Raw genomic sequence first — 26,444 nt, 5'->3', positions numbered from 1 at the left:
CAGCAACCGATGATCTCTTACTGTATCTTGGATCTTCAAGTTTGCAGAGATTATAAAACATCTGATTTGCAACCTGGGGATCCAAAGGCTCAAGGATACGTTGGAATGGATTATTTGCTGTTCCGGCCATCCTTTCCCAGTAAATTTGTGCCAATCTAAAATACAATGAAAACACAAGTCAGTGCTTTAACTTTGCCTATAAGCAACATTTGACAATAAAGGTGACTTGAGTTTTAGTAATTTGCCTTGTCACAATGCCCTAGCTCTGCCCCTTTGTTCTGTACATGTTTTCTAATGTCGTGAGTAAAAGCGCCTGATTAAAAAAAAAAAAATCTTGAAGTATCGATATCTTGGGGAAATCTACTCAAGTACTGTAACAGAGTATATGTACTTGTAATTTAATTGCTTGTAACTAAAGTACAGAAAGGAGCTGGTAATTTAGCGGGTGTGAGCATACAAGACCAGCTCAAGGCCACGCCTGTTTTTGACGCAATACGTGACGTCATATTACGGAAACCATTTTGGTATTGCTAGTATTCTTGTCATATCCCATCAATAATAAAGTGTAATTTAAGTACCTTAAAGGTGACTTCAGACAGTTGACGTTTGATATAACATATAAAACGCTTTCATTTCTCTCACATCCTTTTAACCCCGCAGAACGATAATGTATGTTTTGCCCCCGCTTATATAATGTTGACCTTTATGTATACCTAGTCAAAGTCTAAAGTCTGCACCGCGGCCGTCGGTTAGGCTTAGCCACCTTGTCTAAGTCACATTTTGTATTTTAATAGAATGGCAACAGCGGCTTCGTGGTGCAACTCTGTGCATAATAAAGTTGCCCCACCCGGGGTAGTGTTAGTATTTGGACTGCCAAAGTAAATTACATAATACGTGCTGCTGGGGGCAGCGAAGTGGTTTAAGACTCGAACTGCCTCGTCTCGCATTGAAAAGAAAGCACTGAATTAAGAGCAAGGTTGAATGCGTGCCTTGCGTGGCAAATGACGCCAAACAGGTAGTGATGTGTAGGCTGTACCTCGTCACGAAAATCAGCGTTTGACGTCGCGGTTACCCAAACTGCATACGGAAGTAATCTGTAGCGGAAGTTGTACGGCAACTCCACTTGGACAAACTAAACAATTGCAGATTATGGTTAGAGTTGCTTTTAGACGCAGACACAAAGTCTCCTGAAACAAATTAATCCACGAGTTGCATGAATTTGTTCAAAAACAATTAACAGCACATGGCAATAAAAATATTCACGAGCTAACAATAAGAGCAGTGTTCATGCCCGGCACCCCTCCCTCATTTTCGGTGAGTTTTGAAAAATATTGGCTAAGTGTGCATACACTTGCAAACCTTTGCCACTCAGTGAACCTTTACAAAGAAAATACTTTTAAAAAAAACAAATAAACAAACAAAAAAGAACAAACTAAAATCCCAAGAACAATATTTTGGAAGACTGATTAAAAAATGTTTTTTTTTACCATCATAGGTATGGGGGGTGGAGGGAGGGGGCATAGTTTTAACCTCAATTTAAAAGCATGTATTTACACTTGGCGCTGACTTCACTTCTGTTGGCAGCTTATTCAATTTCGGTGCAGCATAGCAGCTAAATGCTGCATCACCATATTTACTTTGACTCTACTAATTAACTGGAGTCTGCAGACCTCAGAGCACGAATGTAGTTATGGACCTGAACTTATGATTTATCGACCAGTAGCAGAACTTAAGTTTATTCTTCTTTTAAAAATAAATGACTTGTCATTCGATCACAGCACTAAGTAAAAATTGATAGAGATATTCCTACATGAAAACCAAAATTAAGTCTAACACAAATAAATACAATGAAATCTATATATTTGTACAGTTCATGAGAACATTTAATTTAATCATAGTGCAATTCTCAAAATAAATAAAATGCTAATACGAACTGTTTTAAAAATCCCCAAAACATTGAATCAATGTATGTTTCATGCCCCCTCCCTTCAAAAAAAAAAAGAATTAGTATGGCCCCTCAGCAACTTCCCGCCCCATTGTCAGAGGTGGAGTTTGACTCTGTGGCCCAAAGCAAATGCTGGAGGTGTCGGAGAGCTGAGCAGCAGAGCAGGCTGGACGAACAATGCAGCAGAAAAGGAGGTGCCACGCAGGTAAGGACATGTCGACAACTGAGGAGTTTCGTTTTTCGTTTGTTTTTGGGGTTTTTTTTGCCAAATGCCTTAGTCTGCTTCTTAAATCCTTCTCACTCTATCGCATCTATAGTTGCATACATACACTAATAGGACGTGTGTATTTTACCACAATTCTCTAATATCCGCAATAGTAATTAAATGTATTTTTCTGAATGTAAAAAAGTTGTAAAAATTTAAAATGAGGTTGTTTACCGTTTTTTAAGGCATGTGTTGCTTAATAATGCATCACAAAACAGCCCTGGGCAAGGAATTATCAGGTTGAACGGCGAGAAACGATCCATTTTCACTTCATGGACCAAGACTTAGTTTTTTTTATTTCAGATTCAGATTCAGAAAACTTTATTTATCCCCGTGGGGCAATTAGAGTTTTTGGTGTCTGTGAGATTTAAAAAAAATATATATATATATGTATATTATTATTATAATCTATTTATTTAATAAGAGTTAACAGTCAATTGTGATTTTAATTTGTTGTCTGTATGTTAGCGAAGATCTTTGTATGTCGGAAGGAAGCAAAGTTTAGCCTGGGTTGTTACTGGAAGTAACACAGAGATTTGGCTGCATGTGCACTTTTCCAAAATTGAATCAAACGTGAGCTTTTTATTTTTGAAGGTGACGTTGGAAGATGAGTTGTCAGTGATGTTCATCTGTTTTGAGTACTTACTTGTTGCAGCTATTAAGTCACGCAGAGGGGGATTTGGTGAACTCTTTCTTTAGTTTTTCTTGTGTAACAGTGTTGCGTTTGTGCATCCAAATGATAGTTGCTGGGAAGTAAGTGGCGGTTGCAAAGGACTCTGTCATTATCAAGGCGAGAGGAGGCGCTGTGAAAAGGATATTGCGGAGCCTCCGGTCGGAACAAAGCCGCTTGGTGGCATGGACACTTAACATTCCTCCGCTGCTGTGTCGTCGGTAAAGCTTTTTGATTTGTGACACCACGTTGTTGCCGCAGTCGAATCATGTCATGCTGGTTGAACGCAAACCTCAGCCAAGGAGAAATGTTGGAGGGGAATGAACGCATTTGTATTTGTTGGTGATTCTGGACAGGTGGGCAGTGGGGAGAGGTGGGGACTCGAGGCACATGACTGAGGTGAACTAGATTTGTTTGTTTTTTTATAGTGCAGCGCAGTATCTGCAAATCTCCATCAAGTATCGATGTTGCAGCAAAACCTAATGTATTTCAGTTTTATTTTGCACTGGCAAAATATTTTTGACACTTGTTTCCTATGATACTTTCCCGTAATAAAGGTTGAATTGTTCACTGGGACAAGTCGAAGCATGTTAGGCTAATTACAGTACAAGATGCCCGCCCAGTTTAAAGGACTCATTGTGAACGGTCTCATTCTGGCGCGATGACAAGGGATGGAAACCTTTATCCGGTCAGGGGCTAAATATTGTGTTCAATCAAATATCAGTAATGTAATGAATCATATCTCTGACTGAGTCATATCCGATATATGATCTTGTGTTGTTAGCTTTTACCGTATAGCATCAATGTTGTAAACATGGACGATCCATGGCGCGATAAATTGCTGACACCAACCTCTCACTTTGCACTATTGACCTTTTTTTTCCCGCTCCCATAGAAATGCTCAGAGCTTAAACCCGCGCATTCCCTGAAACGATGCCGCTTTACCTCGACGACCCAAAGCGCCCTTGAGCACCTTTTTTGAGGGCAACGGCTGAAAAGGACGCTTGAACAGAGTCAACCTGTTCAGACTGGAATAACAATGCTGAAGTCAAAGGGTCAAAGCTTGGCGTGGCTTCCTCTCCTGCTTCTCGAAATGTCTTGCAACGCTTCCCTTGTAAAAGTCAACAAGGCTTTAAAGGTGAGACGGGGTCAGTCGTCCTACCTCCAGGAAGGTGACCTGCACTTCCTTCTCCCGCTTCCAAAGGATGCATGCCAAGTGGAAGTGGTGTTAAATGAACCCATAACTCAACGAGTGGGAAAAATCCTGCCTCAGGTAACGGAACAGCAGACATGGAGACTCGATTCAATCTGTGCTGCCGTTTGTTGAGTTCCGTGTGAATAAATAGATACACTTTTGCAGGATCTCCATGTAAAAGAGGCTCAACTGTGTTTACCATCGCATTTATTTCATCCTTTTTTCTCCAGGTATTTAACTGCCATTATCGAGAGAATGAGGTCAAGTACGTCCATAATGGCTCGCCGCTATTAATGGAGGACACAGTCAAGCTTCGGCTGTATCGGTATATCATCTCAATGCGTACAGTGTTGCTCTGCTATATCGTGGTTCCCCTATGACGGACCAGCTATATTGCTGATTGTTATGTGGTCTGTGATGAATGATTTGGAATTGACCGGCTTTATAATAACCACCCTGTGTTTGCAAACAGGTTCACGGAGACTGACACCTACACGGAGGTTTTTTCTCTCCACGTCGACATCGTGGAACCCGATTGCAGTATCATCAAGCTCGGACCTCAATTTTTGCAAGTTCCATTTTATGGCATCTCTGCGGACGTTGACGGCAATGTGCTGTCCCTCCACTATGAAAAGCGGTCCAGCTTAGAGTGCAGCATCCATCTCAATAGCCATGACACCAACCTGCCAGCTCATGGGCAACTCGTTACTGGAAAGCCCAAGGAAGCCGTCAAACGAGGGGACGAGCCACTTCGCTACATTGAGGGTACTGGCGTTTGGGCTGAAAGCATTTCCTGCGATGGCTCTCAAAACTAACGTGAAATCTAATTTTACAGATCCGGTGAGATGTAATTCTGACGTCTGCCTGAAGGGAGTGAAGCATGTCACGTTCCTCAAAGTTCCCTGCGAGGACTTCCTGCTGATGGGGCTGAAATACCAGCATATGACTCCTCCATCTCCTGACATTGACTACATTGCAATCAGGCTTGACCTCAAAGACACAAGGAGTGGCAACCTTTACCAGGCAATGGGACATTATTCTGTTTACAATTGCTTTGGAGCAGAAATGTAGGAAAAAAATATGATGCAGCGATCGAATCAATCTGGAATGGATGTGGGGACCCAAAAGAGAGCCTTTGGAATGCTGATTATTATTATTTCGTTTTTTTAAAATCAGCCCTTGAAAGCAGTTTTACATTTTAGCAAGCATGTCAATAAACGAGTAGATCCACAAAAATGTCACGTCAAAAACTTGACATGAGTAGATTCACAAGAACCGATTCCCGAAGAGACAATGCGATGAACAAACATATGCGGACCCCAAGACAGAGCCCAGGGGAACACCCCCACCCTTCCCAGTAGTGTCTAAATGATGCTACCTTCAACAATTTTTGCCATTTTGGGGAATGAATTTGAAAATGTCGTTATTTACTTTGCCCACACCTTAGGAATGAATCCTCAAAGAGCATAATGAGTTAGCATGAGGTTTATTGAATACATTTCTAAATTTTTAAAATATGACTTTATTTTCCTGTGAAGTCTGAACAGATTTGGATTCCGGTGCAGATTACAGGCGGACTGGTGAACCAGTCGCCCGTGATGTCATTCATGTCGACGTTCATCTTGGAGGTGGACCAATTCATCCTCACGCCACTATCCACCGCCACATTAGACGGCAAAGATGAGGAAACTCAGCAGGAGAGGCTAATTTTTAACATCACAAAAGCGCCTTCAGATGGCTTCATCACTCACCTCTCTGACCACACGCGCCCGATCCATTCCTTCACATGGTTGGATTTAAATGGCATGCTCATTGCATATCAGCCCCCGAATTCCACTCACACCCAGCGCAGGCACTTTGAGGTTGTGATTTCTTTGCAAATGTACCATGTAAAATGTTTTGCTGGAATGAATAGATCTGAAGAATCTTCCCGTACAGATGGAAATCGACGTTCATGATTTTTTCTTTGAGAAGAGCCCACCAATGACTGTGCAAATGTCCGTTCGGAATGCAGACACCAATGCACCCAGAGTTTCCTGGAACATGGGTATGGTTAAAATCTGAATTATTTTCTTAGCATGTTCATATTCGGGGGACATAACTTGAGACTGTACTGACATAGCAATCGTGGATGTATTTTGAGCATATGCGCAATTTGTCATCCAGGTCTCAGCCTGTTGGAAGGCCAATCACGTCCGATAACATGGGAGCAGCTCCAGATTGTGGACAATAACGACATAGGCGCTGTCCGTATCATCACCGTGGAGGGCCTTCTGCATGGAAGGCTGACCGTCAGAGGTGTCATGGTTACATTCCATTTATTTTCTAGTCGTCCTAGAAAATGTCTGTGTTGTTATTTTGGCCTTTTTGGCAGTGCACTAAGAGGGGCCAAAGGTTCCAAAATGTGTTTGCCATCCCTAGGTGGAAAGGGTTTCATGTTTACCGTCGGGGACATCAAAGCCGGAATTGTTTGCTATCACCATGATGACAGCGACTCCACCAGTGACTTCATCATCTTCCGCATCACCGATGGTCACCAGCAGACCAGGCACAAGTTCCCCATCAAGATCCTCCCTAAAGATGATAGCCCTCCATTCCTCATTGCCAACATGTTACTGGAGGTCTCCCAGGGTCAAACAACTCTGTTGAAAGGCACCGCCCTTCAGGCTTCCGATGTGGACTCCAGCAGTGACTACATCCTCTTTAACATCACGAGGCCCCCGCAGGCGGGAGATATTGTGAAGTTTCCAGGACCAGGGCTAACAGGTCAGAGAAACTCACGCCACACCTATTTGGTTTCCCATGAGCGTACAACAAACCTGCAGCTCCACATAACGAAAGACTAACTGACATTTCCCCGCAAATCTTTAGAGGTGAAATGGTAGATACCAGAGTAGGAGTTACGTGCTCCCTCTTACGAGTACCTGTCAAGAGGTGAACAGCAGCATTTTGGACCAACTAGAGACGCTTCATGGAGCATTGGGTGACTCCAAAGTAAAGTGCATTACAGTAATGTAGCCGAGATGTGACGAAGGCATGAATTACTGTTTCAAAGTGATATTGAGAAAGGAGAGGCGTGACTATAGCCAGATCATTTGCCGGTCCAATTTAAAATCACAGTCCAGTTTCAGACCAAAGTGCGAGACTGTTGGATTTAGCTTAGGAGCCAGAGGACCCAAGTCTGCAGGATGGGATGTACAAAGGCCACTTGGACCAAACACCATCACTTTACCGCAGGGTGATGGGCAAAAGCTTCTCAAACTGGCACTGAACTGAATCACTGTTGATGACAAGATTGGTTTTCACTTCACATTCCAGGTTCAACAATTCTTCTGTTCATTTCCTCCAGGTTATGTAGTCAGCAAGTTTTTGCAGCGGGACCTCTCTCAGTCCATGGTTTATTATCGACACAAAGGGAATGAGGTGCTTGATGACTCCTTTGAGTTTGTGCTCTCAGATTTCCAGGATCCTCCAAACTTGTCAGAGCCCCAGGTAAGCAAGTTTTTGCCGTTTGTGCATTTGGTGATGATACAATAAATGGAGAGAAGCCATTCACCTTTCTGACATGCAGGTAGTCATGTTGCACGTTGAGCCGGTACCGCGCCAAGCACCTCGAGAGGTTCCTACTGCCAGACGGTGCCTTGTGGTCAAAGAGACCGACGTGGTCCATGTAACACAGCAACACCTTCACTTTGTAGACAAGGACTCACCAGACAGCGATCTGACATACACGGTTACGACACCGCCTTTCGATCGAGATCGTCACAGGTGGGTACACCAAACGATTGTTACCACCAGCCCCCAATACTGCTTGCACGTTGCGTTTGAGCTTTGTGGTGCTGTTGTTTCTGATGAGCAGCAGCGAGGATGCAGGGAGGTTATTCCTCGTGGACAGTCTACCCACATTCACCAAAGACACCAATGCGCCAGTGTTGAGGCTCTTTACACAGGTAGTATTTCGTAGATAGTTTTTAGTTTTGTGAATTGATTTCACAATGCTAAATGCATACAAATGTCTGACCATGTGTAACGATGCTAGCTCGATCGGTACTTCAGTCCATATGCTGTCCTTCATATCTCGGGGTTGAATTTCACTGTCACTTCCTGCTCTCTGGCTTCCTGGTTTCCTTAGCATGCCGTCAACTTCATGAAAGTAGCTTACATGCCTCCAACTGCGGACATTGGTCCTTTTCCTCGATATATCCAGTTTGGTCTCTCAGTCACCAATCAACACGGCCACACACTTGATGGGATCTGCTTTAACATTACTGTGATACCCGTGGACAATCAATCGCCACAGGTACGTCGTGGCAACAGCCAAAACCGGACCTGGACATTCTTACAAATGTTTAATTGTTGTTTTCTCAAGCAGAATGCTCAAAATCTTATAATGCACCATTTCAGGTAATCACCAAGCCTCTAATGGTCGACGAGGGTGGTGAGTGCTTGCTCGGCTCGGAGCACCTGCAGCTATCAGATCCAGACTCTGTTGAAGAAGCCTTGCGATTGGAGCTTTTGGGGCAACCGCAGCACGGGGCGCTGCAGATGAACAACTTTCCTCTAAAACCCGGACTGACCTTCACTGTGCAAGACCTGACAAGCCACAGAGTTAGGTTAGACACCTTGATTCTCTCGGGTTCTTCAGTGTTAGTTTTTACAAACTGCGCCCCCCAATGCAAACTCATGTCCCGAGAAGGTTTTTGGCAGATCCGGCAAAAATATTTATACTCTTCCGGAGAAGTACAGATAATTGTGTGAAAAAAGACAAAAGTAAAAGTAGAGGTACTTCAGTCCAGTTGGTTTCCAGTTAGTTTTGACTTTTGTTTTGTTCAATTCAGTCGATTTTTACTTTTTCGGTCGGGTTTGCTGTTTTTCATTCATTTTTATTTTGACCAAACGCTTCAATTTAGTCGAATATTTATTTGTTTCAGTATTAGTTTTAGTTTTGTTTGAATTGATGGAGTATTTTTCAAGTGCAAAATCGTAAACTATAATTCTCAAGCTCAGGGAAACCGTAACTACCATGTGGTCCACTACAAAAATGAGTTTGATGCCCCTGCTTTAGCCTCTGCTAAAAACGTGTCTTGTTGTCTTCTCAGGTACCGTCATGACAATTCAGAGACTCTGGATGACCGCATCAATTTGGCTGCAACAGATGGCACCAATAAAATCAGTTTCATTCTGCAAGTGGATGTAAGTTTTGAGCCACCAACTGCGGAGGCTCATTATTTGCCGGGCTGACAACAATGTTAAACGTTTACACAGTGCACCCAACTCATACTGCAATTGTTATTTTTCTATGGAGGTATCCCCGATCAATGATGAGGTACCGGTGCTGGTTGCCGGTTTGAAACCAGTGCTCCCGTGCTCGGAGGGGCAGACAACAATCATTTCAGTTGAGTACATCTCCGCAATTGACGCGGACACCGAAAACAACAGCCTAGCCTTCCTGATTGCGCGACAGCCTCGCCACGGCCTGGTGCTGAGAAACGACATGGCCGTCGATCATTTCGTTCAGGCGGACGTCCTTGCAGGCATGATCAGCTACAAGCACTCTGGTCAGCAGCAAATAAAACTGATTTCATTGCATCGGGACATGTTTGTGTTTCTCATCAAATGACACTAGCATGACATGAATGACCCCACCGCGGTGGAAACGATCACGCTTGCGGTTGTGGTTTTAGGTCAGGAGATCGGACTCACTCCGCACGGTGACATGATCACCTTTGTGATTTCTGATGGAGAAACAGAAAAATCTGTGCTATGCTGCGGTGGAAGAAACCCGAAAATAGGAAGCAGAGAAAAATCTCTGCCCGTGTACGACCTCCGCATCACCATTTCCCCCGTCAACAGCCAGCCACCCTCGCTGAAAATAGGTGGACGGTTCGATGTCACGGTAGCGCATGCTATGCCGACAGTAATGTCATTGAAAACATAACCAACATTCTTTGCTCCGTCTGTAGGAGACATATTTGTGGTCGACGAAGGTGGGAGAGCCCAGGTAAACGCGAGTCATCTGAAGGTGTCTGATGCTGACACAGTCGTGGATGAGCTGGTGGTCAGTTTGGTTACTCCGCCGCGGTTTGGCTACCTTGAAAATGTTCTGTCGAGACCTGGCTTTGAGAAAAGCAACGTGGGTGTGAGCATAGGTAAGCATTCCAGTTTCCATCCGGGTTCTCTTTTGTCGTTAAAATACGTGCTCCATTGGGTTTAAGTCTGTCACGGTACTGTTCAGCTTGTGACCAACAGGTGGCATTGGAGGGCTTCTCCTTCAGCGTCGCACCTGTTGGACATCATGTCATTCTCTTTTGTGAAAAGAGTGTTCCGGACTTCTCTCTTTTCCCCCCAGACTCCTGCTCTTACAGAGACATCATTGCCGGTCAGATCAACTATGTGCAGTCCAGGCACCAAAAACTGGAACCAACAAGCGATCAGTTAATCCTCCGTGTGTCAGACGGCAAATTCAGCTCCACCCGTGTCACGTTCAACATTGTTGTCCGCCCAACAAATGACGAGCTTCCGGAGTTGGTGGCTCAGAATATGACGGTGAGAGTTTCTGTTCGTTTGCGGTCACATGGGTCACTCATGACTGCTTTCTGTTTAGGTACAAGAAGGACACAAGAGGAATCTGGACTTGTCTGTGTTGAATGCGACAGATCTGGACGTCCCCAATGATGTCTTGCGCTTCCATGTTGTGAAACCCCCCCGGTATGGCAATATCATTCGTCACATCGACACTGACACTCATCGGGGGGCCAATTCAAAATCCAGTGTGGCTGACTTCACAATGGCAGAGGTAACAAATGGTACGTGTGTCAGTCAATATTATATCAATCCTTATCTTTTTTTTTTTTAACCGTCATAGCTCTGGGTTTGTGTGTATAACCTTTCACAAGGTAATCATAATTGAGAAATGGTCACATCCTATTTATAGGCCGCCGAAACCTCAAATGATCCAAAGAACTTGAACTCTTTCTTTCCCCTCCCTGCATTGTATTTTCACTGTCTTTAGGTCATGATGTGGCATATGTGCACGACGACTCTGAACATCTGGAGGACGACTTTACCATCCAGTTAATGGACGGCAGACACAAAATCCAGAGACAGGTTCTGGTGGAAGTACTTGCAGTCAACGATGAAAAACCTCATTTGATCAGGTTCAATTAGAAGAATGAAATCCTCATGGTTCCTTGATTCTTTTTTTTTCTGAGCCTGCTCATGAGTACGAAATTCCATGTTGCTAGCGTCCGTCTAGTATTCACTGTTAACTTTTTTTTTTTTAGCAGAGTGACCAAATCCCAAGACAATGTTTTATTTTTGTGGTTCTACATGCATATGATGGACAAGCCAACCAAATTTCACATGGCTAAGCCAAACTGGCCAGCCTGGGGGTGGTTTTTTTAAAAAAGTGCTATCGAAACCAATTTGTCGTGGCCCAAACAAAGTTCTAGTGGAACTGTTATAAAAAAATGGCTTGGAATATTGTGACGATAAACACAGTATACTCCGTCCTTCAGAAACAATGGACTGGAGTTGGAACCAGGAGAGGCCAGACTCATAAGCAGTGTAGCCCTCTTCGCACAGGACCATGACACTCCCTCCTCGCAGGTCATGTACATTTTTGAGAGGGTACCTGCACATGGACTCCTACAGCTTAAGGTTTGTATACTGTAATCAAGAGCGTCCTATACGTACTGTCTTTAATCGGACAATTAACCTGAGTGGGAGTCCCATATTTTCCACAGCGTATTCAAAACTGGCTGCTGCTGACAGTCGGGGAAAACTGCACCCAGGAAATGGTGGACACGAATCGTCTGCGCTATGTGCACAAAGACCCGTTTGGTACGACAATGCAGGACCTTTTTGTTTTCCACCTACATGACGGACAGAATCAGTCTCCCTCACAGCAGTTCAACATATCTATCAAACATGTGGAAAAAGGTATTTCAAGACTTCCTGAAATCATTGATGTACTTAAATATATTTTTTCCCATATCGGTGCTTTTCTCGAGTTGATACTTGAGTAAGTGTCCAGTGTTCCGACGCTATCTGAGGGAGATTGGGAAGGAACTCTGTCACAAATAGCTTGTGACTAGCTTGTGATTGCCTATAGGTGCCACAAGATGGCAGCAAGTACTACTGTTGTTGAAATGAAGCTCTAAACTCACTCGAACTTAGTTATTTGGCAACAAGATGCCACAACATGGCGGCAAGGCAATACTTTTCTTTCAATGATGCTCCTCAATTCAGCGTAGTTCCTTGGCAACAAGATGACAAGAGTTGGCGCCAAAGTCATCCTTTTGTTGTTCGAGTTGAATTTTTCTGCACATAACGGAGGGTAGATAAAAATCTAATGAAGAACCGCAACTTTGCGGAGGTTTGTCATATTTTTTTAAGCTGTGATCCGAACCAACTCTGACAACTCTATGGAAGATGTTCTGATAGCATAATCTATTTTTTAAAAAGTATGTTGCGACGTTTCGTAACTTGAAAATTTCGTTGAGTATGAAGAGACGTTTGCAAGTAGAGGTACAACTGTTCAGGAGTTGAATCAGAACTTTCATAGAGTTTTTCTTCTTGTAGAAACCTTTTTACCCCAACTTAAGCCACCTCTGCCTCAAATGCTCATTCACAGCATTTTACTTTGTCCCTTCTACTCTGGCTTCATTTTCCAGGAACTATCGCCATGTTTGTCACGCCTGTGAATGTTAACCGCGGCGGGCGCGTGGTCCTCACCACCGACGTGCTGTTTGCCACAGACCACGCGGACCGGCCTGACGAGCTGCTGTTTGTCGTTACCGTCCCGGCAGCTCATGGCTATTTGGAGAACACCAAGCATCCCGGTGTCAGCATCTCTGCCTTCAGCCAGATGGACATCGCCGCAAACTGTGTGGCTTATGTGCACAACAACCAAGCTAGCACACCCACAGAAACCATTCAGTGAGTCTACAATCCTTTGTGGAAGATTGTTTTTGACTTTGCTCTAGTCACTACCCAAGGTTTCACAAGACAGTCTGTTTCTGTTCCGACAGCTTTGTCGTTAGTAACAACCAGACAAGCCGAAAGGGAATCTTGGAGTTGTCGGTGAAAATGTTGGATCAAATCCCCCCGTCGTTGACCAACAAAGGCCTTGTCGTTCCCCAAGGGTTGGCCATGACCCTGAGTCGAGACTGCCTGGCCATGACCGACCCCGACACCCCACGGGGCGCCCTGGTCTTCAAACTCCGGCATCCTCCTCGACACGGCGAGCTGCTTTTACGCGGAACCGCGCTGATGATGGGTTCCACTTTCACCCAGCAACACATTGAGGAGTTGGAGGTCACGTACAAGCATAACGGAGCGCAGTCCCAGATCGACCGGTTCGAATTCACCGCCACGGATGGCACCAATCGCGGGGTCCGGCTGGATGGGAAGTTGCATACGGAGCCGCTGCCGTTCATCATTCAGGTAAATGAAGCTTGCCGTGCCAATTAAGGCTGTTTTGAAATTCCTTCCTGAGCCTTCTTAGGCCAAATACATTTACATTTAGAGGAGCAATTTTGGCCATTCCACTCCTTCCACGTATATTCAAATAGAAACAGGATTGCGAGATCAGTCCGTGTTTAAATTTCAGATCAAGCCTTTGAAGAGGTCACATCCAGAAGTTGTAAAGCTTCTCCCCCTTTGGAAAGCTGAGCTTTTAGGCGATGGACGATACGGAATTTTTTTGTCATCTCGGGAGCTCAAAGCCAAAAACACAAACGGCAAAGAAGAGGAGCTGATCTTCGTCATTGTTCGGCAGCCCTATTTTGGCCACCTCGAAAATATCACGACAGGTGAAGGAGAGTCTTTTGTCTCACCGCGGCTTGGATTACAACCGCAATCTGACGTTTCGGTTTCCTTTAGGTGGTTTCGCCCGACAGCGTTTCTCGCAATTGGATCTGAACCGGAGAACAATCGTCTACATCGTCAATCCGGATATGGAATCTCTGTCAGACAGCTTGGAATTCAGGGTGTCAGATCGCCACGGAAACGCTGGGCTGTCTCACATGTATGGTTCAATGACGTACATGATCTACCCATGATCAAATCAATTCAGTCTGGCCTTCGTAGTCATCACACTCACTCTCGCAGACTACAACTAAGCTGGTCTAGCGTTGAGCTGTCCCAGCCCGAATACTGCGCCAACGAGGAGGAGAAAAGAGTCTCGGTGGAGATCATCCGGAAAGGAAATGTAGCAGAGTCGTCATATGTCAAAGTCAAGGTCGGTCATGACCTGTCATTCACAGGTCGTTCTTGGGCAGGGCTTTGCAATCAGGGCTCCACGGAACTGTAGTTGGGGGTTACGTCATATACAGTCGTGACAGTACGTTACAATGTTAAGTGGGCATCAAGACTATGAGGGGGGTTCCCGGAAAAAAAACAAATCATGAAACCGTGTTCTGAATCGGTAGTTGGTCACTCTTCTGGGAAACCGACTGACTTGATTTTTCTCTTGTTTCTTCCTGGCAGGTGAACGAGGGGACTGCAACTGCGGGAAAAGATTTCCTCTCAAGCTCATCTTCCCTTCTCCAGTTTGATCCAGGTAGACACACAGTCTGTCTCTTTTCCTTTCAAAGAAGGTTCACAGTATCAGATTTGGCCCTGCTGTTTTGAAGTACATGGTTTGTATTTGCACATTAAAAGCCACAAACGTCTATCATTTCAAAATGACGTTTTTCTGCCTCGGGAAGGAGTCTCACTGAAGATCTGGAACATTGAAGTCATTCAGGATCAACTCGAAGAGGCAGATGAAGTATTTGAAGTGCTCCTCATTTTTCCGGAAGGGACAGTTATTGCCAGCGTCAAGAAAGCTCAAGTTACCATAAAGGACACTGGAAGAGGTAAATAGTTCCGTTTTTTTTTTACCGTTGCATACCAAACCATTTTCTACCGCTTATCCGGGATCGAGTCGCAGAGGCAGAAACTTTGGCAGGGGAAGCCCTCACTTCCCTCTCCCCGGCCACATCTCACAACTCTTCCGGAGGGATCCCCGTGGCATTCCCAGGCCAGTCGGGAGACAGAGTCTCACCAGCGGACAATATTTCATCGCCGACCCGGAGAGGGCATTCAACCCCTTTCCGACTGAGGACCGCGGTCTCAGATTTGGAAGTGCTGATTTTCATCTCGACCGGTTCACGGTCAGCTGCAAACTGCTCCAGTGAGGGTTTGCAATGACGATTTGAAGAAGCCATCAGTACCACATCAACTGCAAAAAGCAGAGATGCAATACTGACGCCGCCAAAGCGGACCCCCTCACTACCTTGGCTGTGCCTAGAAATTCTATCCTTCAGAATTATGGCACAGAATCGATGATAAAGGGCAGCCTTGGCAGAGTCCAAGCTTCACTGAAAACAAATCCGACTTACTACGGGCAATGGGGGCCGAGCAGCCTCTATCAGGGGGCTCGGTACGCCATACTCCCGATCCGATTTTTTATTTAAGACATTTTTTTAGAAATATTCCATAATTATTCATCCGGAAACTGCAGGGCAGTGCAAGCAAAACCAGCGCCATGCAGCATCTCTACTCACGGGAAAGAGCGGTCTGTCTGATACACGCACTCAAAATTCATCTTGGAGCCTCAAGAAACCGTCACTTGCCAGCCAATCACCCATTCATCAAGAAGGAACCTTCTCCAAATCCAAATCTGTAAGTAGCTGTAATTTTTATGATTCTGATGATTATCACAGTATTCCTTAGCAACACATAATATCTTAAATCAGGAAAAACTGATGAGGCTTTTTGTTTTTTCCCCAGAAAGGAAGAGGGGCAAAGATCCGTGCGGTTAGCAGGTTAGCAGAAAGCTCTCGGAGAACATTCCCTGATGCCAGAAAAGGTGAACATGTGAGTGAAATGATGGGATTTACACTGCTGGATACTCAAAATCATGGCTATGGAACTTTTAGCAGACCACTGCGTTTCCTTTTCTTATAGGGAATAGCTGATAGCTTTGTAGCTAAGCCGTGTTTGCCAGAAGTGATGGGACTCCTGCATTTCAACCAGACGACCAATCAGATCTTTCAGTGCAACGGTGTCTCCTGGAGATCCTGGACGCCACCAAAGCAGGTCGTTGTTTAAGCTATAATTTGAAACCCGGGAACTAAATGGCGAGAGAAAGCCTTTCAGTCAAGACCACATCAACCAAGTCACTACCAAGACTTTGAGGGCTTCAGATCATTTCGAGAGTCTTGTCAACAAATTCTAACTTGCGAGTGTTTCTACATTCGAAAAGTCATAGTTATCCCTGACTTTACGCTGACGTGAAATAAACCGCTTGGTCAGACGCACCAAACGATGATGTGCCTCCAAACAGATGGCCAAAACTCCACCGTGTCCTCCGGGATGGACCTTTCACAGTGGCCGCTGCTACATCCTCAACAAAAGACACAAAACGTCATGGAGCCGAGCAAATCGAAGCTGTAAAGAGAGGTACACTTGAGCCTCGGTGCTCCCCTGACACAACTGGTAGAAAGACAAAAGACCAAAAGTGGGGAAATGTTTTGTCATTGAAGACAAAAGAGTGAACCCCCGTTGATGGGCGGGGGGGATATCGTCCAGACCCATCCACTGTTGGTGTTCGCAAACGGATATACCATTCTTTCCCTTTTCCTCTCCAGCTATAAAGGCAACCTTGCAAGTGTTTTCTCAAAAGGTGACATGGATTGGCTGTGGGACTTTGGCGAGAGGAAACCATTTTGGATAGGTGTGTGCTATTTCAATGATATCAATCTGCTATTAACGGGTTCACAAACGGTGTTTTTCCTTCAAAAATTCAGAATTTGCAGTTTTCAAATCAAAAGATGATTATTGTGTCTCAAAGTCAAGCATCGATTATTTTCACCTTCTTCTCCTTTCCCCCCCTCGAGGCCTTAATGACAGAGACGCCCAAGGGTCTTGGCGGTGGGAGGACGGAGAAAGTGTCACCTACATGAACTGGAACAGGGCACCGTCGCCCTCAATCGCGGAGGGGAACAAAATGTGTGCCCTGGTGTGGAGGAGGGCCAAGTGGCAAAGGAGGCACTGCAAGACGGGCAAAGGCCACGGCTATATATGCTCCATCAAGATTTGAATGCAAATGACGGCATTCGATCCATGCCGTGGAATTTTAGAACACACGTACAACCTCAGGAGGACTAAAAATCCTCCATAACATTTCTTGCTTCTTTTTTTGTTTGTTTATTTATATAAATTCAAATAAATATTTTCTACATCTTGTAATAAACACTGGAAAACACCCAAGTTTAGTCTTATTCTTGCAAGAAGGGGAGATAGAACAAATTGAATTGACCTCCGGATAATATTAGTAACAGACACAATACAGTATTCTCGACATATTTATATTTCGCATGTGTGTTGAAATATATTGGCGATATGTTTGAATAACGGGGAAAAAAACGACTGGATTAATTCTAATCTTGCTAAACAGCGACACCAAGCGGAAAATTTGGTGCAGTGTTAACTGGCTTTCTTGGTCCGTTCTTTTGATCGACATTTTATTCGGCCAATCAGACGTTATTAAAGTCAAACAATCAGAAATTGGGGCTGTCAAACGGTTCAATTAGAAAGCGCTAAGGCGTCGCCATGATTGTATGCCTTGTACCGAAAAAAAAAGAAGCCACTCAGTTTCTGTAGTGACATAAAATCAGTGACATTTTGCCTTTTTAGAAAAAAAAGAAAAATCGCAAATCCTGAAAAACACATTTAAATTCATATTTGGGACCGTTTTGGGCAATAATTCGTACCGTGATTATATTTCATATTCATTACTTGAATCATGTAAATATTTATTTTTTACATTGTATTTATTTGAATCATTTTACACAGTACAATTTTCAAAAATGTGATTTTTAAAAGTTATTATTTCTTTATTGCTTCAATTTAGTGTCTGCACATGCACGCCTGCCTTTACACGTGTGTGTTTATAATTTTACAGTATATTTTGTCGTTGCTAAATTACGACAATTGTTTTGTTGTGGTCGGTGCCATCTTGTAATAATTGTATTTGATTGTACATTACTTAGACTAAAAAATATAAAATAATTGAATACAATTAAATACATTGAAATCAGGTCTATTTTAATCGAATGCCGTTATTCCATTTTATTATGCACGAGTGCGACAATACAAGCACGCACTCACACACACACACAAATGTCCTTCAAATGACGATTTTACTTCCATAATGATTTCTAATTTATTGCAGCTCCAGCCTGGTCTGTGCTGTCTCCAGTGTGGTCAGCATGCATTTGTATGGCTTGTTTTGCTACCGGGGCGAGGCTTCTCGATAAACACTGGTGACATCTGCTGCCATGGCAACACCATTGTGTTCCCTCCTCCAACCCCCCCCCCCCCAGACAACTCCCTCCGTGTTCATACCCCCCCCCCCTACTCCACCTTCTGCTTGTGCGCTTTGTCCGTGTGCCGTCTTCGCAGACTATCTGGACTTTGATACTTGACGGGTATGTTCTGCTGAATGGGCAGGGGGGGGGAGGGTGCGGCTTGGTGTGGGTGGAAACAAACAAGCCAAAAAAAAAACATTTTTTGTTTTCCCCCTTTGATAGGGGTCTCAGAAATGAGTGAGGACTACCATTACAGACTGGACCCCAGCGATCGCCTCAATGGGTTGGGACAGAGGAGAAAAAGACCCAAGAAGGTAAATGATTGTGTCTCAAATGGCAATTTTAGCGAGATCTCTGCGTGCGCTTTTCATTGTTGTGCGCACCTCTTCTGTGCCTTGGCCAGTAGTAGTAGGAGGAGGCGCCTCTCGCATGACAGGGTGGGTCCGGACTCCCTCTTTGTGTAGCCTGATTCCAGATTTCATCACACAAGGGATGCTTTTGGCTTGGGGAGGGAAAAAAATGCCATTTTGTAGTTTTAATGTATTACTGTTTATTCAAATCCATGGCCTAATTATGATTTGATTAGGGGTTAGCGCTGTAAATTATGTTACCAGTTGCTCTGTTTTGATTTGGTTTTACAAATGCAGGGTGGGCCTGGATATGGTCGACGATGGGGCCGTAGGTTAGGTTTGGGCGAGTCGGGTTGTGGTTTTAGGGTTGAAGTTTAGATTCAATGAGGATGAAGGTTTGGGCTGTGGCCAAGGGTTAGGATTGATTGATGGGATTGTGCTTTGACGTTGGCTCATTGAAAGCATGTCTTTGACTCCCATTTGACTTGTGATGTCATCACTATGCCGCTACCGTGGGCCGTGGCGTAATCTCACCTGCTAATCTCGGTCACGCCGTTGCGAACCGAAAGAGCGGCATGGAAACAGTCTTCTTCGGCACTCGCTTAGTTCAGTTAGTGTGTCACGTTTAGTGGAGACAACATATGCAGTCAATTGTTGTTTGGAGAACACAGGAAAGGTTTAATTTTTTTTTGCGGTGGAACTCGGTGTAAAAAACTTTGAGAATGAACCGATGAATTAATTATCTTTGGGTTTTATCAATGGCTGCTCAGATGATTGACGCTTCTGTGTTAACTCAACAGCTAAAATATGGTCTCGGTGTCGTCGCAGGGTTCCCAACAACAGGAACCGCTGAAACATTTGACTGACACTTTTCACGAGGTTTGAGTCGGTGAAGTGATCTTGCGTTACGGTCCGGCACCAACCAAGAGGGGCCGGGTGTTGATGACACGGCTGATCTCATTCAAAACAAACCAATTTGAAACAATGCATCAGAGATGATATCTCACCGTGATGACCAATCAACCTGTTTCTAGGTCACTCGAAAATGCCTTTGGCCACCTAATAATCCCTTCTAAGAATACACCCAACCCTCCGCTTGTTCATGAGCGTATGTGTGCTCTTGTGCGCAAATTAGCCCTATGGTGTTAATACCGCTAATCCACGCAGTCAGCAGGACTGTCCTGCACTTAAGCCTATTCTCCCTTTTTCACATCTCACACGCGTATATGTGCTCAAATGACGTGCAATTCTTCCTTCTTGGCTTGGATATTCCGCGTCTGATTGTTGTTGTTTTATTTAATATTATTTCCCATCCGGAGCACCTGTGATCACGGAAATGGTGGTTGGTGAATCAGGCCAGGTAAGAAAAGGCGAGTTTATTTGTCAGATGCAAGCCGTATCTGTATTGCTTTCCAGAGGCAAAAACGAGTCGCAGCGGGAAGGTGAAATACAAACGGAAGCAAAAAAGTATCTTGTTTGCCGAGTTAACATCGCAAGAAGTGAAAAAGAGAAACGCCGTTTTCGATTTATGAAAATTCAGCAATGGACGCTCAAGTTTTTGGGGCCGGGTTTGGATGCGCAAGCAAGTGTCCAGAAAGTTTGTCCCGCAGTCTAGGAGCAAAGAAACAGAATGCCGCTTCACTTTGGCCAATTCCACTCGGTCTGGAAGGCTCATCGACAATGATAAGGTCTTGAATATGCCCTACTCCCCCCAAAACGTTGGCTGGAATTTCATACCTGCTGTTCTCTGACGCAGAGTCGAATGGCAAAATTCTCAACAATTTGAGCCATGAATGCACCAAAAGAAACTGTTCCCAAAAACGGTCCACTTTAACGCGAGACCAAGATGGCACCTAACGGTTGATCGACAGTACCTGACCATCGAACAGGGTGTTCTCAGGTGCAAGTGGCCACCGAGTTTAGAGCAGGGGGTCTCAAACTCCTCCGTTCCTCGAGGGCCGCTATCATGCACGTTTTTCAATGTCCTCCTCTCACACACCGATTCAAATGATCGGGGTCGACTCGTCATCGGACTTCTTTGTGTTGATGATTGGAATCGGGTGTGTTGAAGGACGGAGACATGTAAAACACACTGGCCCTTGTAGATTGGACTTTGACACCCCTGGTTTGGCGTGTCATCAGCAGATTGCTACGGAGAGACTGGAAGAGTCACTGAAAAGGATGTCCACCATACCGGTGGACATCCTTTGGGAATTTTCCTGAACCAGAGTCAAGTCAAGTCAACAGTATTTCTCGAGCACTTTCAAACAGCCATCGCTGCATACAAAGTGCTGTACATGGAGCGACATGCTGCATGTACTAACATGCACAATAAACAGCAAGACAAATCGGTAATAAGGGCGGTAGAAAGCACCAAACAGTAAAATCAAGAACAAATCTAAGTCATGCTGAGTCGAACGCCAAAGAATACAAGTGAGTTTTGAGGAGGGCTTTGAAGATGGGCAGAGAACAACAAGTAAAAGAAATCCAAGAAATGTCAAACATTGGGACAAGTGCATTTAAAAGTTTAGGGAAGGGCAAACGCAACTGTAAAGGTGTCACGTTGTACCCGAAGCGACAGAATAATCGCTTCGTGTACAACCAAATAACTGAAAGTGGATCCCCGAAATAGCAGACACCGAAAGAGGTTTGTCAGAGAACAAAAGGAGTCTTTAATACAAACACAAAATTACCCAACCGGGAGAATAACAAAAAGCGCTGGTCAAAATAAGGACCAGGGATAAAATAAAGAGAACAAGAGAAAACGCTTGCGGAAAAAATAGCAAGGAGGGTCTGATTAGACAATGCTATAAATCTCACTCGAAAGAGGAATAACGACGCGCAACAACAGCCACAAGGCTAAGAGGCAATGAATAATTCGAATAGGAATTGGGCGAGAGAAATTTTGGCACGGCGTGGAATTCTCCGGCAGTGAGTAGACTGCCAGAGCGTCCAAATAAAGTCTGAGTAATTAGTCACCAATGGGTGACAGGTGTGTAGGCGGCGGGCAGGAAGCATGCCCCCTGCTGGCAAACACGGGACGTGACAAACGGTGCTCGTGCATTTTAGGCTCATCCTAAAATCTCACCGGATATCCCAAACGTTTTAAGAGTGACCATTCGCAGCTTCCTCGACTAAAACTAACATTTTGAAATCCATCGTTTGACTCACAGGAAGCGCAGTAACGAGAGTCACGGTTTTAAGACCAGTGTGGTTGAGTTTCCAGCAGCCAGGAAGAACTCGAGCTGCAGAATTCTGAAGCGGTTGCGGCTGCTAGACTGAGAATGTAAATGTTTTTTCTTGAAATAAAACACTCAATACTACAAGTGGCTATGGCAAGAATGTGGTTTGCCTGTTACGGTATAATCCTCTTCTCAAATGTAATGCTGAATTCCAGACTGAAGGTGGCGCCATTGTTTACAAGGACTGCATCCACAGTCAGGCAATCTGGGTTCAATTCTCTTGTTTGAACATCTATCTCTGGCTTTCTTCCCACAGTGAGAAAAAAAAAAATAAAGATTCAGGCTGTACTCTGCCTCTCTGGCCAAAACTCTTCCGAGATGGGCTCCGGTTAACTGATGAGGACAAGCGTTTGAGTTTGTTCCATTTGATTACATTCATCCCCTATGGGATTGTATTTGTATTCGTTTAAAGAAATAAAATAAAAAGTCAAATCAGAGTTCAGCTTGTGTTGCGCTGTTAATATGTTACCTGAGGCCTTCAGAGTCAGGTGTGCTGGCCCACATTTAAACTTTATAAGCATTTTTTTTCAGATTTCATATTCACCTCGACAATAACGTCAATAACAATTTTTTTTTCCTATCCTTTGATTGGATGGTCAGTGCAAAACGGTCGCGATCTGCACATACTGTGATAAAGTTCATAATTAGCATAGAATATGATATATGTAAAAAAAAAATTGTTGTCATTTTGTTTGATATCAATTAGCTTGCAACGCGCAAATGATGTACATGGCACATTGTGTTCTGATTGCCGCCGGATCGTGGCGGTAAATTGCAAATGCCTGCTGATGCTTTTCGGAAATACCCTCTCAATATTTGCCAATTCGCAATTCGCCCCCCTCTGTTGGTTGCAAAGATGGTTCCTCCCGCGTTAAGACCATTGCAGATGCTCGCTCCCCCCACCCTCCTCTCACATGTTTTCCTCACATCCTCCCCCACCAGCCGAGCAGGCATAATCCCACCACCTCTCTCTCTCTCTCTTCTCCCTCTCTCGTGCACGACGTGAGAAGCGTTTGGCACATGGAAGGAGAGATTCCGAGAGTCTTCGGGCCCCCGCGTGTCGCTCTGAACCCGTAGGGTGGAGCCCTGCTCCCGCCCCTTCCTCTTCCCGCTCCCTCACTTTTCCCAACCCGCATCCATTGGAAGTGGCTTCCCCTTCGCAGTCGAGCGGGAGGACTTGAGACAGTTGTCAGGTGTGTTTGCTTTTGTCTGAGCGCGGAAGCGGTTTGGGGGCAGCCATGGCGCACGCCGCCGCCCACATTAAGAAGGCCAGGTCTGAGATGGATCCACCTGCGGACCTGAAGGCCCTGGAGAAGGCTAAGGAGAGAAGGCGCCGCTCCCGAGAGCAGGCAGAACGAAAGCGCAAGGTACTCGGGAGCCACCCCGTGTCATTCCTCCGTCTTTTATTGGAGAGTGGTTAGTCCATCGCACGTCTTGTCATCCCCGCCTCATCATCAACATCAACATCACCATCACCATTGTTGTTTACAAGAGAGCACCAGTCTCTGTCGTTCAGTTGTGTGTCAACATGATTTTTTTTTTGTTCTCAATCTATTCAAGTGTTATGTTCAGAAAAAAAAAAGCTGCCTCAAAAATGTCTGACGAGTTTTGTCTGGCAGTTCACGAGGAAGCCACAAACGGTGAAAAACGGAGGAATTGACTCCGCCCCCGGTCCAGTCATAGTTTAACCAACAGCAAAAACACACGCACGAGACGAGGACTCTCTTTAACTTCTGCCAGGCTAAACTTAGCTCCTCCCCAACGTACAAAGATCTTCGTATCTCAGTCAATATGTATCACTTGGCTGTACTTCCCCGACACCAATGACTATTTTCCTATTAGCCAGGACATTGGCGCCAACCTGTGGCATCTTAGGATATGACAGATAAAGCCCAAAAAAATACGGGTGAGTTTTTAATAGTCGGAAGCGTGACATCAGCAAAGCTCTCTGGGCCTCTCTTCAGCCAACTCACATCTGCAGCGCTGGAGTGACAAGAAAAGACGAGCCATTGTCGAGCCATTCGCTGTAATTCCAAACTGCGTCTCCATGCCCACAAAGTCTTTGCTTTGTTTTCAAATTTGAACAAATTACAAATGAGGGACTGGTGAGCGCCAAAAAAAAAAAAACCCCTGACATCGATGTCACCTGTGTTTAATCAGTGGTGGCTCGAATGATCTCTGACACCTTCAGCCCCTGCGGCTGTTGTGACTTGATCGAATTCTTCAATCACTCACTTTTCACACACCATTTTGATGGTGCACCTAAACTCATTGCGACGGCGCAAACCCTAAAAATAAATCAGTGGGCGTTTGCTGTAGCGATTTGCTATCTTCTGAAAGCTCTCACATGTTGGCCGCGGCAGGCTGTGCATTTCGTACCTGGGCCTTCAGTGGGGACAAGGCCTGACTAATCTAGCCCTTAATCCCATCGCCGTCATGTCGAATGTGTCAAAATGTCGTATTTTTCTCCGGGGGATGTCCGCCTTGAAAACTGATTTTCAAGTATTTCTCAGACCAAAAGAATTCCCCCTGCATTAAACATTTGAATGTGACGACGTGAAGACATGTCTCGAAAATGTGTTCTGCTCATCTCATTTGTCCGGAACTATTTTGCTCTGACCGAGCAAATAAAGTCAGGAATTACTGCGAGGTGAATTTGAAATCGAATTTGTTGACAAACAGTTCCGTTGCGAATACAGTTGAAGTGCGCAAGCACTTTTGAGTCTGAAGACTCAGCATAATTTAGATTTGTTCTTGATTTTACTGTCTGGTGCTTTCTACCGCCTTTATTACCGATTTGTCTTACTGTTTATTGTGCATGTTAAATCGCTCCATGTACAGCACTTTGTATGTAGCGATGGCGGTTTGAAAGCGTTCTATAAATACTGTTGACTTGACTTGAAGGCCCTGAAGAGAAAGCCCGTTCGGAATAAACGAAGAGAATTCCGTGGACCAAAAATATCCATTGGCAAGGCAGATGGGCGACGCGAAATGGTGAAAAGCTTCCATTTTCACCACTGCCGGCTGAGCCCTCGTGCGACACTCCCTTCAACCCCCACCCGAGCATTATTTTGCCGTTTGGCTGGCAAAGCCCTCGCTCTTATCTGTTTTCCTATCTAATCCCGGCTTGCTGCTCGCCGCTTGGATGACACAATTTACATGCACGTATTTCTCCTGGTTATTTTTCATCTCAGCGACCACCTTTCACCTCATTCAATCAACAAGCTTTCTCGTGTTTTTGTGCCACAAGGCTGAATTTAGATGACTATATGTGTGTGTCCATCCATGTATTTCCTCTATGCTGTGAAGGGATAGGTGGAGGGGCAGCCAGGGGCGAAGCGGTCGGGGTACACCGCCTGGACGATCCGATCCTCTGTCTGTTGACACTCTGATGGCCCTTTTCCACCGCGCTTGTGCGAGTTCAGGGTCAGTGGCCAGGTTAGCATCAGTTCGTTCGTTTGTCACCAGCGAAATTGGCTCGAGCTGCGGTGCCTGAAACTGGTGCTTAGACTGGGCCCAATTATTTGTTGGGCCAGACTCTGGCACGATTGTTGTCCCACCAGAAGAGCGATGGCAGATGTGCCAGGCTAGCATGCGATCTCCAACTGGCGGCCACCCTTCTGATCCTCTATGATGATTAAGATAGATGGAAGCGTTATGCTAAGTTGGCTAGCAGATGCTAACAGCGCAGTCTTATTATGATTAATGGCGCGGGCGCTCGTGGGAAAACGTCGACGTCAGCAGGGACCTTTGAACGCCTTACGATGACGTCATGACATCACTCCTACGTGGAAAACCAAACATGTTCTTCCTAAGAATTTGCGAAGCGCAACATTTTTGGGGGTGGGGGGGTGTAAAAGGGGTATGAGTCATGGCTCAAGGCATTTAGTTGGACCCCAGCCAGCACCGTCCCCCATTCCGAAGAAGAAAAAAAAAATACATGTCCTGTACTGCAAAAATTCAAATCAAAACTCCAAGTATGGTCCAATTATGTGAATAATAGTTTGGAAAACCCTAGTCTTACTTTTTAAGACTCCAATCAAAGATTCCTGTTCTGCTTGCTTTATCGTTTTGCTGAAGTTAATCTTCACCGCCCCCCTTCCCCCTCTTGTCTTTTGTGGTGTAAAAAGAGAACTTCTTTGGAACTGTTATAAATCCGCACTCGTAGCTTCCGAGCATGCGGTACTCTGTGGCGGCGGACTAGGATTGACCAAATCCTGGATTAGAGTTTTTATAATCTGTCTGTTGTGGCACTGCGGGCAGACCCACAGCAGCTCAAAAAGAGATTCCACTACTGCGAATGCTATGACAACCGAAAAAGGAGGGAACATTTCTCCAATGACAAGACAGTCTGCTCACACTATATGTTATTTGTCCAATTAGAACAGGGGTGGGGGATCCACACAGCACCCGCTCT

At 44.9% G+C, this 26,444-nt stretch overlaps 3 protein-coding genes across 40 annotated transcripts in view; 2 read left to right on the top strand and 1 right to left on the bottom strand.

Annotated features, from left to right (window-relative positions):
• Window positions 1–26,444, bottom strand: part of aco1 (aconitase 1, soluble) — a 56,244-nt gene that overhangs the window by 6,276 nt on the left and 23,524 nt on the right. For 2 of the 5 annotated variants that reach the window (XM_052062387.1, XM_052062384.1), the window contains one exon: window positions 22–155. In XM_052062387.1, the coding sequence (XP_051918347.1) occupies window positions 22–130 (109 nt within the window). In that variant the 5' untranslated portion in view covers window positions 131–155. The other 3 variants (XM_052062385.1, XM_052062386.1, XM_052062388.1) reach the window with 3 other exon arrangements.
• On the top strand, window positions 2,003–18,165 carry frem1a (Fras1 related extracellular matrix 1a). Of its 11 annotated transcripts, XM_052062189.1 has the most exons (38): window positions 2,036–2,150; window positions 2,954–3,101; window positions 3,776–4,153; window positions 4,306–4,400; window positions 4,548–4,840; window positions 4,911–5,098; window positions 5,614–5,937; window positions 6,014–6,122; window positions 6,242–6,373; window positions 6,497–6,841; window positions 7,425–7,567; window positions 7,647–7,843; window positions 7,935–8,025; window positions 8,208–8,375; window positions 8,480–8,688; window positions 9,175–9,268; window positions 9,381–9,633; window positions 9,760–9,951; window positions 10,039–10,224; window positions 10,425–10,621; window positions 10,680–10,871; window positions 10,941–10,971; window positions 11,088–11,232; window positions 11,593–11,734; window positions 11,821–12,016; window positions 12,751–13,015; window positions 13,108–13,522; window positions 13,689–13,890; window positions 13,961–14,105; window positions 14,189–14,318; window positions 14,567–14,639; window positions 14,788–14,937; window positions 15,585–15,745; window positions 15,854–15,940; window positions 16,031–16,162; window positions 16,410–16,525; window positions 16,714–16,799; window positions 16,963–18,165. In XM_052062189.1, exons 3-38 carry the CDS (start codon window positions 3,920–3,922, stop codon window positions 17,163–17,165), a joined length of 6,321 nt encoding a protein of 2,106 aa, XP_051918149.1. In that variant the 5' UTR covers window positions 2,036–2,150; window positions 2,954–3,101; window positions 3,776–3,919; the 3' UTR covers window positions 17,166–18,165. The 11 variants fall into 11 exon arrangements, 7 of the variants coding, with proteins under 7 accessions (XP_051918157.1, XP_051918166.1, XP_051918186.1 ...); XM_052062197.1 differs by lacking the exons at window positions 2,954–3,101; window positions 15,585–15,745; window positions 15,854–15,940; ... (2 more) ...; window positions 16,714–16,799; window positions 16,963–18,165 and adding an exon at window positions 15,012–15,546 and having other exon boundaries at window positions 2,003–2,150; XM_052062206.1 differs by lacking the exons at window positions 2,954–3,101; window positions 13,689–13,890; window positions 13,961–14,105; ... (7 more) ...; window positions 16,714–16,799; window positions 16,963–18,165 and having other exon boundaries at window positions 2,003–2,150; window positions 12,751–12,776; window positions 12,886–13,015; window positions 13,108–13,307.
• LOC127598272 (ankyrin-2-like) overlaps window positions 18,438–26,444 on the top strand; it is a 35,544-nt gene continuing 27,537 nt past the window's right edge. For 18 of the 24 annotated variants that reach the window (XM_052062041.1, XM_052062001.1, XM_052062086.1 and 15 more), the window contains exon 1: window positions 22,807–23,394. In XM_052062041.1, coding sequence (XP_051918001.1) covers window positions 23,266–23,394 — 129 coding nt within the window. In that variant the 5' untranslated portion in view covers window positions 22,807–23,265. Of the gene's footprint in view, window positions 18,556–18,594; window positions 18,750–19,978; window positions 20,146–22,806; window positions 23,395–26,444 lie in introns of those variants that run through there. The other 6 variants (XM_052062050.1, XM_052062021.1, XM_052062174.1 and 3 more) reach the window with 4 other exon arrangements.

The sequence above is a fragment of the Hippocampus zosterae genome, chromosome 1 (assembly GCF_025434085.1).
Source record: "Hippocampus zosterae strain Florida chromosome 1, ASM2543408v3, whole genome shotgun sequence".
Classification (NCBI taxonomy): Eukaryota; Metazoa; Chordata; class Actinopteri; order Syngnathiformes; family Syngnathidae; genus Hippocampus; species Hippocampus zosterae.
This window is presented reverse-complemented; position numbering and strand designations above follow the sequence as displayed.